The 16,214-nt window shown below is 38.8% G+C and overlaps 1 protein-coding gene across 1 annotated transcript in view; it reads left to right on the plus strand.

Annotated features, from left to right (window-relative positions):
• LOC108573296 (cationic amino acid transporter 2) overlaps positions 1–16,214 on the plus strand; it is a 56,354-nt gene that overhangs the window by 24,759 nt on the left and 15,381 nt on the right. Inside the window, exons 2-4 of the mRNA XM_017935696.1 lie at positions 3,405–3,556; positions 6,258–6,411; positions 11,801–12,031. Of these exons, the coding sequence (XP_017791185.1) occupies positions 3,410–3,556; positions 6,258–6,411; positions 11,801–12,031 (532 nt within the window). The 5' untranslated portion in view covers positions 3,405–3,409. The remainder of the gene's footprint in view (positions 1–3,404; positions 3,557–6,257; positions 6,412–11,800; positions 12,032–16,214) is intronic.

Consider the following 16,214-nt stretch of genomic DNA (forward strand, 5'->3'; position numbering starts at 1 on the left):
CAAGAGGAAAATTTTCATTTTGCTGTTTCGTCATTTTTTGGCGAATTTCCATGGCGAGATTAGAATTCCAATTAGTCGCTAGATGGCGCCACGGTTGAATAGCGCGCGAAACTTTCGCAATATTGCAGGTGATGTTCGAGCGTGCATGAAACAATCGTGGACTCTTGGCCATTTCCCCTCTTTTTCCCCTCTTAGAAGTGTGATGGTATGTGATTTTTCCGGTTACGCGGTAATGAGCGGGGAAAACGGCTCGTCAGTATGCGGCGGTACTTCTCTGCGATACCGGACACGTACGTGGCCCGAGGCCATTCGTACGTGTTTCTCGAGAGGAGATAAAGGAGATGATAAAGATGGAATTTGAACAAATTTTGGAACAAGCAAGTTTCAAGTTACATTTTTATGAGAACACGTCCAAAGTCCTTTCACGTCATCCCGAACGACGTTTGTAGAAATTGTGGCAACGATGGCAGACAGTTTCCCTCCTTTTTTTTCGAATAAAGTATATAAATTATACTGTCTTTGCGATTCGTTTTCATGAAAATGCGATCAAGCGCCCAAAATGGCGTTCCAAAGGATTTTTCTTGAAGTTCAAGCCTTAATAATAATGTCAGAAGTGAGAAAATCATTGTGTATAATAATTAACCTATAATTTCGTATGTCTGGTTATTATTGCCGTAGAAACGTGTCGAAAATTTCAAAATGTGTTTAGAATGGATATCATCCAGATTCCAGCATCAACGGACACAGTATAGAGTAGAAAATAGTCGTGAATGATGACCTACTGCTTTTGCAGTGGCTTTTCCAGAATGCAATCAGAATACCGGAAGTCGAGACTTTCGTGAGGATGAGCTCGCAAACTCCACCGGTTGTTTGTTGCCGACTGATGCGAACACTAGGTTCCCTCCTATCCGCATTGTTTCTTTGAGCTTCCAATTCCAACGGGAACTCTGTTTCAGTGCACGAATACTACCTTTAATCACGTTATCGTCCACGTACAAATATTGGGACGCGTATTTTTAAGGTTAGGAAATTTTTCCATTGAATTTTCAACTGTTCTTTGCTAAAAAAGGATCTTTTTCGATGTTAGGTAATTTTTCTATGAAATTTTCAACATTTCCTTGTTAAAATAGGTCACTTTTGAGGTTAGGTTGTTTTCCAATGAAACGTCTTCTTCTTCACTTCACTTATTTAAACAATTTTCCTTGTTCAATCAGTCTCAAGCTGTTTTGCTATACATCAGTCAGATTTCGAACTTTTACGATAAAAAGTGGTGCCTATTATCACACTATGTCGTTTTACTTTAATAAAAATATCTTCGTAACCTTTACCGGCGAGGTTATGTTATTTTTTAACGGGTTATGGCCACGGAGGGAAATAGAAAGACCAAAAGTGTCGTTCTCGATGACCGGGACCTGGGGTAAGTAGAATGGCTTGGAGTAAGGAAATGATCAGACAACGCTCAGAAATTCCATTAGCGCGGAGAGGCGCGAGGGCAACATTTTTATACGCGTCAGGGCTACTTTTGCGCGTCAAGAGCACCTTGAATAATTTATTCGCGAGTGCCATTCACAGAGAGCGCCGCTTTGTTCATCAACGATTATCCTCGCTGTTTACAGCCTTGCGTAATCCCTCCTCCCTGTCACTCCGCCCCCTGCCACTCAGATGTCCATTCTACATCCTCCGCCATAGTGACGTCTTTCGTCATTCTTTCAGATCCGTGCTATTTTTCTACCTTGAAAGAAATGGCACCTCTTTGAATTTCAAATAAGGCTACGTGTTAGCATAAATATTTATTTAGAGATTCTACTAGTACGTGGTTTTGAATTTTGTGTTTCACTTCTCATTCAGTTGTCCAGGTATGTTTTTCTTTTCTTCAAGAAAATGGCACTTTTTAAAATTCCGAGCTAAATGTGGATAAATGTAACGGAACGTTTATGAAATTTCAGATCAATTAGAATCTCTGTACTTTATTTTCTTGTCTCACTTTAATAGCATTGTCTTACAAGGCATGAAAAGCCATTCAATTTTTATTGTAAACGTTTTCTTACATCTACTATAGTTTTAAAGATATACAGGGAAATAGGGCTACGCTTGTCTTCATTCAAGGGCTGTTTTCACCCCGAAGAACCGAAAAAGGGCCGAAAAAAAAAATTGCCAGATACTTCTCTCGAGATTCCCTACAAACCTGCAATGTTTGAAAAAAAATCGGAATTTTCGGGTTACCGAAGATCCGTTGGCAATGGTGCAAAAATTCTCATAGAAATCTTTTAATCAAATTTTTCTAATTAAAAATAAACGGTACTTCAATGTTCCAAGTGAAATTTCGACGAATACTGGAATAAAAATTGTACGCAAAGTCGCGCGAAATTACGGTTAATTTCCGATAATTTGTAAAAATCTCTGATTCGTTATTTCGTCGAGCGCCGAGGAGGTTCCCTCGGAGAAAAATGGCCACCAGAAGGGTGACTAAGAGCGATGAGGTTGCGGAACCGTAATTTTCTTCTTCATCCAGGCTTTTTCTTTGAGAGGATATCGCATGGAAGGACAAAGGGCGCATGCTGCGCAGACGACGCCAGACGTCGCCAGATAATAAATCGATAATTCGCCGGTGCGACTTCCTGGCCATAGGAAAAACCACACGGGATACCATTCAGCCCATATACCAAGCTTTCTTACAAATTCCAACTCGAATCTCTGTGATATTTCATTGTGTCGAATTAACGATGTCACATATCGTTCTTTTCATCTCACTGTTTCTTTGAAAAATGTATTAATTTTTTTAAACCGCTTCCCTTCTCTGAACTTTTTTGAATCTCTTTCATCTTCTATTCGTGGTGGATTAACGAGACTTAGTGCTTGTTCCCCTCTTTTCCCTTGCACGAACAATTTGGTATTTTCATTCGCGTTTTTATCGAATTATAGGAACTTAGTTTTTAATATTTCCTTCTGCTCCACAGTTCTATCAAATTCTCTCGATTATTATTCACGTTGATTTATCGAATCCCAGTTACCTGTTCCCATTATTCTATCAAGTTTGAGAGCTACAAGTAGTACTATGAATCAGTCAGAATGAAGAATGGACGAGGATCGTTAAAAGGAAACCACGACTGCAATTAGGTCAAGGTTAGAAAGTTCCAGAATGAGAAATTGACCTATTAAAGTGTTCTTTAATGAAAGAATGCTTGTCACCATGAAAGATGCGAGTTAGCTGAGCCCTAATTATCCTGGAAACTCGCTAAATTGAACCTAAAGTGATTTATAACGTAAGCTTGTAGTTACTCGCTATTCCTAACCTTAAAAAATCCTTTCAAATTTTAAATTGCTAGAAGAAATCACGATAAAATTGTCGTTTGTTTTTCTTGGTAATTTTGCTTTTACCGACAAAGGGTGTTGTCTGTTTGCAGGAAAAATGAAGCTCGAACTGATGGACAGGGAGAAAGGTCTGGAGCTCTTCGGGAAGTTTATACGAACGAAGAATCCAGAGAGTCTTCAGGGTGAGCAGGGGAAAGCTGGACCTGAGCCACTGCATCCGACCGACTCCAAACAGAAATTACAGGCGAGTCCTCAATTTTAACCCAAATCCCCAAAATATACAAAAACACACGGGTATCCCACTAATGAACAAAAAAAGAAATATATATATTCCACTTGTTTCAAAGTTTAAAATATTCGAGTCATCTTATTGGACGAAAATTACCTTTCACCTGAATGATATTTTGTTAATCTGAAAAAAGAACATCCACAATTTAGCAGTTTGTTATTCCACTACGTATACACATAATTCTCTCCCCAGATTTCAGTAAAAAAGCATAAATGAAATATCTTGCAAAATTTATTGTGCAACGAGAATATCTGTATTATTTAATTCCACGTCAAAAAGTATTTCAATTTTTTTTACAACGTAACACTTTAATTCCAGGGGATATTTTTTAACGAAGAAATAATTTTATTATTTTTGTATTGTATACTATTTGTTTTAATTTATTTTCCTTTATTTTATTTTTTTTTCATTTTTAACTACCTCTCAATGGTCCAGAATCTTATTTTCTCAATAAAGTAACGCTGACTCGCGTGGGTAAGCGTGTTTCAATAATAGACAGCCCGAAATAGAATCGAAGGCAAAGTTGAACCTCCTCCACCTTTCATATATTGATAGCCAGCCACCATCTTTCTTCTGGCGGCTGACATTAAGACTCTGGATCCTCGAAGGAGAAGAAACGTCCCGTGTGTACGTGATATCCACCTGCGCGTATCGATCCTTGGCTATTTTTAACGAGATTTTGCAACCCCTGCGCCGCTTCGGATTCCCTTGTTCCAGTCACGTGATCAGTTATCCCAACAACGGGGAATTTGTTCCTTTTTGTATGATCGAAAAAGCAATTTCTCCACTTGGAAATCGTTTTCCTCGTGGTGGATCTATTTTTAGGAATTTTTAAAATTCTACTTTCTTCTATTTTCAGTGATTGAATTTTTTACCATTCTGTCTAGATCTGAGTCTATAACTGATTTTATTCCAATTTTTACAATATCTGGGTCTCCTTTAATTATACAGAGACTAAATAAAAAATATTTTGGAAATCTGGGGCTAATAAATGAGACTACAAAATTTTAGAATTTTGAACAAATTGAGCGGTGAAAGTTCCTAAATCTAAAAATTGAGAATACTAGAATTTTTTATTCCACTGTACATAACTTTGAATTAAAAATTTTGTGTTACTCATACCTAAAACATATTGAATTCTTTAATGTGATTTTCAACGCCATTTTTACAAAAATCCTGTATCTATTCTCGAACACTGCCAAAATATAATAGCCAGGACGTCACAGTACAATGTCCATACCATAAAACACTCGAAACACTTTAATTTTTCCCAAAAACTTCGTTGAAGCTGTGTACATAGTATTTCACACATTTGGCGGGTTGCCTGGCGTCAGGCGCCTAACTCGTTCATCTTCGGAACTGCTTAACTGAAAAATGCAGCGAGGTAGGACATACATTCATATGACAAAAACTGTTCTTCCCATACCCCTCTAACACCGTGGGTACACAAAATTTCCTATAACCGCCGTGTAACTCACGGGAACAAAATATTCTCCGTTAAGTGAAATCCGTCGAAGTTGGTGTAAAGTTCGTGGCGAAAAAACCGGCTATAAATAACTTGCGCCGGATTAATTGAATTTCGTAGGAAAGTTTCGAATTTGTCCCTCGATTGGCAATTTATCATTTACGAAGGGATGAAGTTTGAATGAACCGCATCGGTGCATAAAACACGTAAGTCGTCGTGCAAACTCGCAATGTTTCCGCTCGATCGCCGTGGTTCCTACGCCCTGCCGCCCTTGCACCTGAGGTGCACAGGGAGGAACAGATGGGCGAAGTTGTTACCACACCGACCGCGGCCGTTTATTGGGAAAGTTCGCGGCCCGCTGCGGCCGCCCATTGTTTCCCGGAAGTTCGTTGGAAATTCCGCGGAAGAATCGACGCTTCAACTGCTCGAAACAGAAACATCCGTGACACTTTGCCGTTGAATTGGGCCACAGATTCGTTTTTACCTTTGCATAGAAAAATGGCGACTCAGTGTTTCCAATGTTGAAGATTCGATTTTTATTTCATTAAATGTACAATTTTGAGGGATTAATTTTTTTGTTGCTGTTTCATTGAGTTGTATAATTATTTTCAGGGCTTCAAAGTGTTATATGTGAAGCGAATATAATTTGGAATATTTTTTGTGAAAAATGAACGTTTTGGCGTTGAAGAATGTCATTGGGAAGGAGCGGACAGGGTCCGGAGGCAGTTATTTAGATCTAGATTGCACTTCTTTTTAGGTTAGTTTACATCAAGCATATCTTCAATGAAATGAACAATTTAATGTTAATATTCAATTGTTTGAATCCATCGTAAAATGGGGAAATGTTAGAATTTGGAAATTTGTTTATTTATTCATTTACGAATATAAAGTTTATAGACAACACGATTCATGGGAAAGGTACGCAGAAGAGACAGAAACAAATGAAAGAAAACATTAAATATTCAATACTACACTTTTGAAAATATTAAACGAAATATTAAATATTTGTAAATATGAAATTTTTAAAAACGTTGAACCAAATATTGAATATTTGGAAATATTGTTTAAAGGAACTTCAAATTAATATTGGGGAGAGGGGGAGAAAGAAGTTTGTGGAATAAATCGACATAGATTGTTGGACAAATTGGTCCGGAGGTTCTTCTCGAACGTGTCCCCGTTTCTCTTCCACAGAAGTGCCTGACGACTCTGGACCTGACGTCCTTGGGGGTCGGCTCCTGCGTTGGGACAGGGATGTACCTAGTCGCGGGGATGGTGGCGCGCACTGTCGCCGGGCCAGGCGTCGTCATCTCATTCATAATCGCGGCCATTGCTTCCATTTTTTCCGGTAAGTGAAACAAACAACAATTTTTTTTTAAATCTTGAAGAAAAAGAAATAAAGCAAGGTCATTCTTATGGAAGGAATTTTCTATACCTTTTACTGGATTGAGTCACGAGTAAGGTCGTTTCTTGGGTAAGTGTTGTAAGAGATGTTTTTAATAAAAAAAAAACAACGTTTATTTATTCTAGTACAAATGAATATTTATTTATATTAGAATATAATACTGAATTAATATTCGGAAAATATTATTCTGTCGCTCCGCGGAAAATTGAAAATCGACACCGACCAGAATCGTGGATTTCTCATTTTTCATACCCGAGAGAGAAATATTTGTAAAAAGGTTATACTATAAACAGCTGTGTAAGGGTGAGTATAGGTTTTTACAATGAAGCGTTGTTTCACCGTACGCTCGCGGCGTAAAAATTCCCGACCGTATTTACCGTGGCCCAGGGATTAGATTTACAGTGTTTGTATAGTGCTGGCTGTCGGATACGGTTCAGGGTCGCGATACATTGGAAAATCCATTTTCTTCTCGACTTACAGGCATTCCCAGCATCCGACCTCCTTTATAAATACCGAACGCGTTTTTCCTTATCCTGGAAAAATTGAAATATCACTCCAAGTTAAAAAAAGGAATTAACCAACGATGAAAGAATATTTTCTTTCGTAATTTTACAATATTTTTTTCGATCAATAAAAGTGAGGAAAATAATCGTCCTGTTTCACTTATCGTGGTCTCTGGTGCAAAGGAAATGCTGTTTCTTTATTGCCCCTGTAGAAGGCAACCGGTCACGCGCCTGGACCACGATCAACATGACTCTCTGGCGGCTGTACGTCTCTGACCGCCGACACATATGCCAGAGTGGTTCAAGGCGAGTGGAAAATAACGTCGGATTAGATTTACGGACAGCGCGGCGTGTCGGACCCGGTTCCATGCTTCGAGATACGTACTCGTGAACCCCGTAGCCATCTTGGACACCTATAGATGGTGGTTTCATTTATTTTAGCCGTCGTATCACTGTTACTTTTCGAGAAAGTTATTTCCTTTCACGTGAAGCACATAGTAGACAGTAATTATATTTTCCTGGCTCTTCTTGTTAATAATTATTATTAGATTTTTAGTAATATCGGCATGAATAAGTTTGACGAAAATTGAGTTTGTACGAGAAAACGAAGGGGTACAATTTTTTTATTTAGATTCAGAAACTAGAACCGTTTAAACTTTTCGTTTTAATCGTGGCATTTATGAAAAAAGTTTTTGCGAATTTGCGCCATTTCCTTCTCTTTTGAATAGGTCGAGATAAATGAAACAGCCTGTACCGTGAAGTTCTCGCCGGTTCTTTTGTGATGCCGCGATTTTTTCTTGATTTCTCCGATCTATGATCCCTTTTCGGGGAACAGGGAAACATGAGGGGTCGGTCGAATTGAAGGAAGTCAGGGAACCAGAACGCTTGGGGATTATGAAGACTGCGGGTGGGCGGGGTTTCCTTTGTGCAGCGCCGTTGGATGCACTGCACGCTCCGGTAAATTCGTTCCTGTTGTCTCACGGCATTGTGTCCCTGCAAACAAGTGTACAGCTAGTTTCAAAAGTGAACCCTGTGAGAAAATTTATTTCTACAAAATGTTACTTATTTCGATCTTTTTAATTGAAAATTATCGTGTTTAAAGCTTTTCGAACGATTAAATATTTCTTTTTCTGATTATCTTTAACACTATCATCTGAAAAAGAGAAAGATGAAATATAATAGCAATTCTTCATATTCGATACGTTTCATCTTGTTTTAGAAGTAAGTATTAAGTTCTATTGTTATATACTTTTACACGCTATATAAATATTGACTTTGCTTTATAAGATAGCGTTTGAATTTTTGCATTTTACACATTCATTTCGAAATTATGATCATTTGAATTTAGAAAGTTTCAACTAGTTTCAACTTCCACTACATTTTTTAAAACTTCTCCATCATATTTCCTACAAATAATTGTGCCTTTATATCTTAGGTCATATAGAATGATGTCTCGTTAAAATTTTAGGTGTCAGAAAGGGTACAAATTTGACACATATTTTAACATCCTCCTTTCCAAAGAAATTTTTTTTTTTTTACCACTGCACACATCTCTTTGCCCCTTTAGAAACTTTCCGGGCATTCCGTATACACCGTGTCCATACAGCTATCATGAAAAATGAATATTCCACTTCCCAATTTTCCAAAGAGAATCTCTTCTATCAAAAATACTTTTCTACCCCTTCAGAAATTTTCTCAATACATATCCCGTATACACCGTGTCCACACGGATATAATCCAAACCGTAAAATAGTTTTAAATGGACAATAACAGTTTCTCTCTAACGAAAATTCGAAACATTTGACAAACTTCGATGCTTCGATCTGTATTTTCACTATAAACGAACAAGCAAATAAATAGTTGCAAATACGGTTAATTAGCGATGGGTTCCGGGAATTATCGTCGCTGAAACGAGCATCTAATATTTATTCGAGTATGTCGCGCCACGGAGAGAAAAAATGGCTAATTAATTAAAATCATTCACGCCTGTGCTCGAGGCCAATTAACTGCCTTCGATCGTGTGCAGCTTTAATCAGTTGTTACACAGGGACGCGTGTTGTCGAGGAGGGATTAAAATGTCGATAACGGGTGTACTCTGTTAATTTATCACGTCATTTTGTTAATCGTCGCTATCGCCTCACTACGTCGATGATGCCCTTGCTTTTCAACTTTCTCTGACTGGTTGCTCCTTTTTTTTCTTCTTCTTTCTTTTACCTTCTTCGTCAAATGGGAATTTCATTCACACCGAGGAGCATTGCACTGCGACGAGTCCCGAAAATGTTTTGAAATATTTGTTGGAGCGTGGTTTAGTGGCTCTCCTGGAATCATTTAAATCGTGGAAATATATTTCCGATGATCTTTTTTCTTTTTATGTAGAACTAGTTTTGTCTGTTTAATTTCTGGAATTTTCAGACTTTTAAAAGGGCATCTGAAATTTTTGTATCAATTAAAATTCTGGAAATTTCTCGATTCTTAAACGATACTGTAACAACCATCGACGAGAGACGCGACGAATTCTTCGTCCGACCGAGAGGAAGCGAGAGGGACAGCTGTCTGTCCTTGTCGTCATCGAAATGTTAGGAAGCGACTAGGAAAATTCGAGAAGCGTCTGGCTCGCGATCCACGAAGTTCACGCGTTTCCGTGCGAATGCCCACACGGTATTGCAGCTTGTTGATTAGCCGTGCTTCATTAGCAACTGTCGAATATCGCGGCCACGGACGCACTCGAGAGCATTCTTACTGCGCTCTTTTCGGAGAGGACGAAGGTATCCATCGGTCGCCCATTAGATCGGGGAGAGTACTTACGAAGCTTTGTTATCGGACGTCCTTACAGCCAGGAGAGTACAGGGACTATACCTGGGATCTTCTCTGGAGGAGAGAACGGCTGGATTATCCGCCGGTCTCCTCCTGAAAAGGAGAGTACAGGGGATCTCCTGTACGTCTGAGAATTGCCGAGAGAAGACTGCCAGATGACTCCCCTTGGAATGAAGAGAACGGCTGGACTATCCGCCGGTCGCCTTCCAGGAGGAGCATAGACGGGCTCTCCGCCCGTACGCGTAATATTAACCCTTTGAGTATCAAGGAGCGCAGTCTCGCTCCTCGTATTCGACATCGAAAAATGCCACCGCATCACGCGATGTGTAAATTTTATTCTGTTTCTTTTTATAAAAAATTGAACGAAAATTCTGCACATAATCAATTTTGCCTTTGTTTCGTGTTATTTCCAAACAGTCGTATTCAGTGAAAATGTCGAAAAGAAAATTTTTGGAATTTTTCGACGTCAAATGAAAGGACACAAGCGCCGTTTGCCACTTTTCTGCAGATTTCTGCAATAACCCGTGGCACTCAAACGGTTGAATATTGCGACAGAAGAGTTACGAGCTTGTATTTAATGGCTGTAATTAATGGCTGATTGCAATTACACTCGATCTGTAGTATTCGTCGTCGTAGAAACGAATAAACTTTAGTCTTTCTCACAGAACCTGAGAATCCTATTTCCCTATCCGTATTCCCTACGCATCATCCTACTATTAGGTGTACAAATTAATTCGTGGCCCTTGCGATCAGCTGTAACTTTACTTTCAATTGATTCATTTTCCTGCTGTGTTAGAGTTCTGAAGTTGCTTCTATTAGAAAAACAAAACACTATCGGACTGGATGTGACTAATGACATAACCTAAGAAGCAGCGGAGAACACTATGTCGTCGGATAAACAGCATATTGGACACTGCATCCTTTTTGCATTTCAACTTAAGAAAAGTGCTCTTGAAGCGAAAGGTCTTTGGGGTGGGAAATTCTGCCTCGTGCGGATTATTCCCCAGACTTAGCTCCATCAGACTATTATCTCTTTACCTATTCAAAATTCAAAACATACAAAGATGTCAATAATAGCATTGCTGATTTTATACGTTCGAAACCGCCGTCATTTTTTCGAAAGGGAATTCGCCAACTGCCTGATAAATGGAATACATGTGTAGCAAGTGATGGAGATTATTTCCAACACTGAAAATAAATAAATAACAAATCCACGAAACAAAGGTCACGAATTAATTTGTACACCTAATACGAGGGCGGATTGAAAAGTTGGCGGCCTAAGTGGGAAGAACTGCTGCTAGGTGTTTGCAATTTTTACGGTGTAATCTGTGATCATTTGTGTACCGACGTACGAAGTTTCGTGGCTCTCTTTTACAGCTGGTGAAGTAGGGGTGTTTACAGCGACGGAGAAGAGACGAATAGAAGTGAGGAATGATCCAGTACCTGGTGACAAAGGACATCACCGCAAGGACCTTGAATGATTTTCGCAAGAATTTCGAATAATTTTTGCATGGTCCTTGAATGATCTTTGACGTGAGGTCCTTTATCTTCAGGTAGTAGATCGCTGTTCGTTTTCTAATTTTGTCCATCTCTACTCCATCTACTGCAAATACCTCTACTTCACTAGCTCTAAAAGGGAGAAAAATGACGACAGAGACACGAAACTGTATACATTAGTACACAATTAATTACATACTATTCGGTAAATATTACAAGCACTTAGCTGCAATCCTTCATACCTAGGCCGTGAACTTTTCAATCCACCCTAGTATATTAAATTTCTTTCCATATTGAAAAGTTCGCTAATTTTGAATTTTTGAATCATAAAACGGCACTAAATTTTATCAAATATCAAATGTATTTCGTTTTAAAAAATTTCGAGATCTCAAAATGAAACTTTAACATCTTTCCAATGAAAATATCCCAATTACCCTGTTTGTTTTTCATTGTTTCATGTTTTCTTCGTTTCGTCGTGTTTCGGAGCTGAATATGGTGTCCCAATTTTGGTGTTGTAGGAGCATGTTACGCCGAGTTTGGAGTACGAGTGCCTCACACGACTGGCAGCGCTTACATGTACAGCTACGTGACCGTAGGCGAATTAATAGCATTCATTATTGGATGGAACATGATACTGGAGTACCTTATAGGTACGAGCGCGTGTGCCTGTGCCCTTAGCGCCTGCCTGGACGCCCTAGCGAACGGCGCCGTTTCCGGGGCGATAGCCAACAGCGTGGGAACCATGTTTGGTGAGTCATTCTCTCTCATTCACGTATTTATTCACACTCCTCGTCTAGATTCTCTTTAACATAAGAACGGACTAAAAATTGTTCCTTAAAAAATTCTACAATTACAACGAAAGGTAATGTGACCTCTACAGTGACTAAAAACGGTAGGATTAATTTTTCTTGAGTAACGAACAATTCTTAAATTTGACGGAAACCTAACCTTATTATTTATAATTTTGTGACCTTTTTTGAGGAATTTTTCTGTAGGTAACAGAAGATTGAATTCAGTGGTATTTAGTCAAGTGGAAGGTTAAGTTACATTTTAGTGCAATTTTGGAATTAGCCTCTGTACGAATTGAAAATAAACAAATTTAAAAATTGTAGTTTCGAAGAATCAACAGAGCTATAATCCGTTGGAACATAGAGTTTCACGCATGTGTGTATGCCGGATAAAACTTTAAACGCGTTCTCGTAACTCAAAAAATATTTAACCGATTCTTTTCTACCTTTGCAAACATTTTTAGAAATATCTCCTCCAAGTCGAAATTTTTCGTTCAAGCTGCCGCCATTTTGTCAATTTTACAGTTATTTTCATGAATCGAGGTTTTTTTGTCGCAGATGAATAGAACACTCTGTACTGCACGCCATACAGCAACTTTTTGACTAATGTTTAAATAACTCGTTGAATAAACTTTTATTTCTGCTCACTGATCATTCTTGCTTCAGTCCAAATGTACAAAAAATTACCCAGAAAATTTCAAAAGAATCCATCACGTAGTGTGTCACATAAATTAGTTCTCATCGATTGGGGTTTCCCCCTTAACCTCCATCCTGACCGAAAACCATGGAATTCAATTTTCCATTATTCATGAAAAAATTGCACAGAAAGGATTACAAAATTAATATTCCCTGGCACACAGTGCTGTCTGTAGTGAACCCTTTCTCAATGGAATCTGCATTCCTTGGCAGAGCACGGAGTCGACGGGGCTTCATTTGAAACTCCATATCGCGTCACGGTCGTTGGACAGAGATACAGCGGAGTCATTGTGTCGCTTTTGTTGCTCTCCGTTCGACGGTACGTCGACTCGTTCCACTTGCCTGCTGAATCGTCGACTCGTACCACTCGGTGCGACTCAGTCGTTGACTCATTCCACTCGCATCCGGTGGCTCCATACCGGATTATTCCAGTGGATTTGTTACGTGGTCTGGTTAAACACGCGGGACAAGCCTGAGGAGATCGGATATCCTCCCTCTCTCCTGCCGCGAATTACTCGACGCCTGTGATGTGCCTAACCATACGCGTGCTTGTTCCACTGCGACAGAGGGGAAAGTAGAACGATCTATTCGCGTGTGGCTATCGATTTCGTACGCTGGCTAGGCTTATTCTACACGGGTACAGGGACCACTAGGAGATCATTCTACTTGCGAGATATTGATCAGACAGTGGGCTTTGTTCGGCTGAATGCACGTGGGGCTGCTCCACTGGAACGTGTCCGTTTGAGTGTTTCATTTATTATTTAGACGTTCTACTGGGTTTTCGATGTACGATAGTGCGTTTGGTTATTGTAAGGGCACAGAAATTTCGTAACTAGTGGAATATAATTTTATCGTGAGAATTAATAAATAATGTAGTTTGTTTTTCTTTTTTTTTTTTTGGTAATGTAAAATGAATTTTCGTTTCGAATACAGTGGAAGGATTCTTGGACCGAATTATGGCCCCGTTTAATGGTACCTGTTACACGTACGAATAGTCATAATTTGGCTTTGTTTCAAGATTTATTTCAGGGGAACAGATGTATCGGGATTAATTTTTTTTTCTTACATACAGCTCCTAATGGTATCTTATATATTTTCGATGGACTGTCAGATTTATGCCTCGATATTATAGTGACAGTAAAATATATCTAACTTATATTAAAAATGAGCACAACCTTAATAGTAACCAAGAATTGCAAAATTACTTTTCAACTGCAAGAATAAAGCAATTTCCCTCGCGTAATTAATTTCCCATTGGCCATTGAAAGAATTTCGCTATTACAATAAAAAACAAAAATACAGCCTCTAAAACGCAAAAACCATTTGTTCTGTCGTTATATGTACTCCAAACAACACGATAATTTCATTAAAGAATAACAAAAAATACAACGATGACGATTAAGTTAAAAATTCGGCTGACTAACCGCGAAATCACTACTGTGTCTCACCGAATGTCGAGTTGTGCTACTTGCAGCGCGTCTGACCTTTCCTGGGACGCATTACTGTCCCCAGTGTCGTGCCACAATCTCCCTTTGCCCCGCAGTCATGGTTACACGAGCGTTAGTGATTTTCAGCCCGATTCTAACCCTTTTAAATGGCATAAAGAATATCATATCACTGGGATACCTCATTCAGCTTGACACAGTGAATTTTTTCCCGCTACAGAGGAGCAAGATAATCGGATTTTGTCGCGTTTATGACGACAGATCTGCTGCCACGATTCGATGAAATTAATTTAACGACGAATCGTGGCCCCTTCCCGAGTATACGCGGCGAGAAAGGGTCGGTGGCATTTGTTTCCGGCGACACGTGCGCTCTTTTGACCAGCCGAATCGATCGCTCATCTCGTTTCAGTGGGTGCCTCAATTTCGGTTGCCGAGTAATTCCGTCACATTCAACGATTTCAGCCCCTTTTCATTTTTCTGATATTTTTCGAAAATTTCTTTAGGCAAAAATTTTCGGAAAAATTGACTCTCATCTTTCTTCTCTCTCTCTTTTCTGAAAGTGTATATTTTCTAGCATATAGGGTGGGGCAATAACTCTGTCTATCTTAAACATTTCCGTTATTTTTACTAATATGAAAAAATGTTGTGTATCAAACTTGCATGGCACAAAGGGAGACATATTGTGATTGAAATATTTTTGGCGTGGAGGAGATTTCAACGTTGGCTCTTTAAGGTCACTGAAGATGGCAAAGCGATTATCATTACTTTCGAGTTGTGGATCCACGGATACGTTTATCGTCACTAGCACATGCTGTAATTCATTGACTCTTACCTTTACGTAAACAGAGTCTTGCCGCAATGTTTACGTTTTAATAATACATTGCGTATAGCTACGAACGTAAAAATTGCCGCAATTCACGACACTGCGTGGAATATTGGTAGTCGGTATCAATTGATTGCTGAGTCAGATATCACCGTGGCAATCAAGATGAAGATTTCTTTTGAAAAACAAGTGGGCATGATCCTTATTTATCGAAATATGTTCAAATGCACTCGAACATGTTGTTCGTCGAGAAATAGCTTGTTGAAATCGTCTCAATATCGGCTATCACACTAAAGAAAATACAGCATCCCACTCAACAAAGTAGAGATGACTTTGAAATTTCCTCTGCGCCTCCACCCATGCAAAAAATATTTGTATCGCAATATGTCCTCCTCCATGCCATGCAAGTTTTGTATACATTTTCTCATATTATTACAAATAATAGAAATATTTAAGCCGTACAGAGTTATTGCCCCAGCCTGCATGTGTGTAAAATCTCGTAGCAAAATTTGGGATATTAAGGAACTTATGATAAATTGAAGTAGGGTTCTTTTTGAGGTTATGTTCGTCAAAATGTATGCCGCGATATTTCGAAAACTGTTGTTTCGATTAAGTTCAAATTTGGTATACATGTTCTACAAACATCCTTCTATTATACCCCGTGAGAGTGATAAAAATATATCTCGCAATTTTGTTGAATGAAAAATAAAATTTTAACATATGCTAACTTAACCTACAAAAATGTTTAATTCCTCGTCAAAACTGACTAAACGAGCTCGTGAAATTATTAAGTTAAAAAGTGACAAATTTTCACATGTGCCAGATTAAATGAAAGAAATTACAAGATCACTTTATACGATGGAATTGTCCGTAACAGTTTAGAAACCGCACAGAGGTAGGAAAAAAAGCGGGCAGAACTTTCGTGTCCAATATTCCCTGCTGCCATTTGTCTCTCTTTGTGAAACAAGCTTGGATTCCTTTCTTTCTTCCTTTGTTTCTCACTTCCTGTGTCCAAATCCTCCCATAGAACGAAAAAATCGACCAGCTTAAGCCATTCAAAACGTTTTTTATTCCATTTTATTTTTATCTCTGATATTTTTCGAATTTTTAATTTCATTACACTCCATTTCTTCGTTACAGTTATGCGAATGTTCGCTGTCTTGCTTGTGCATTAATGTTC

The sequence above is a fragment of the Habropoda laboriosa genome, unplaced genomic scaffold, assembly GCF_001263275.1.
Source record: "Habropoda laboriosa isolate 0110345459 unplaced genomic scaffold, ASM126327v1 scaffold134, whole genome shotgun sequence".
NCBI lineage: Eukaryota > Metazoa > Arthropoda > Insecta > Hymenoptera > Apidae > Habropoda > Habropoda laboriosa.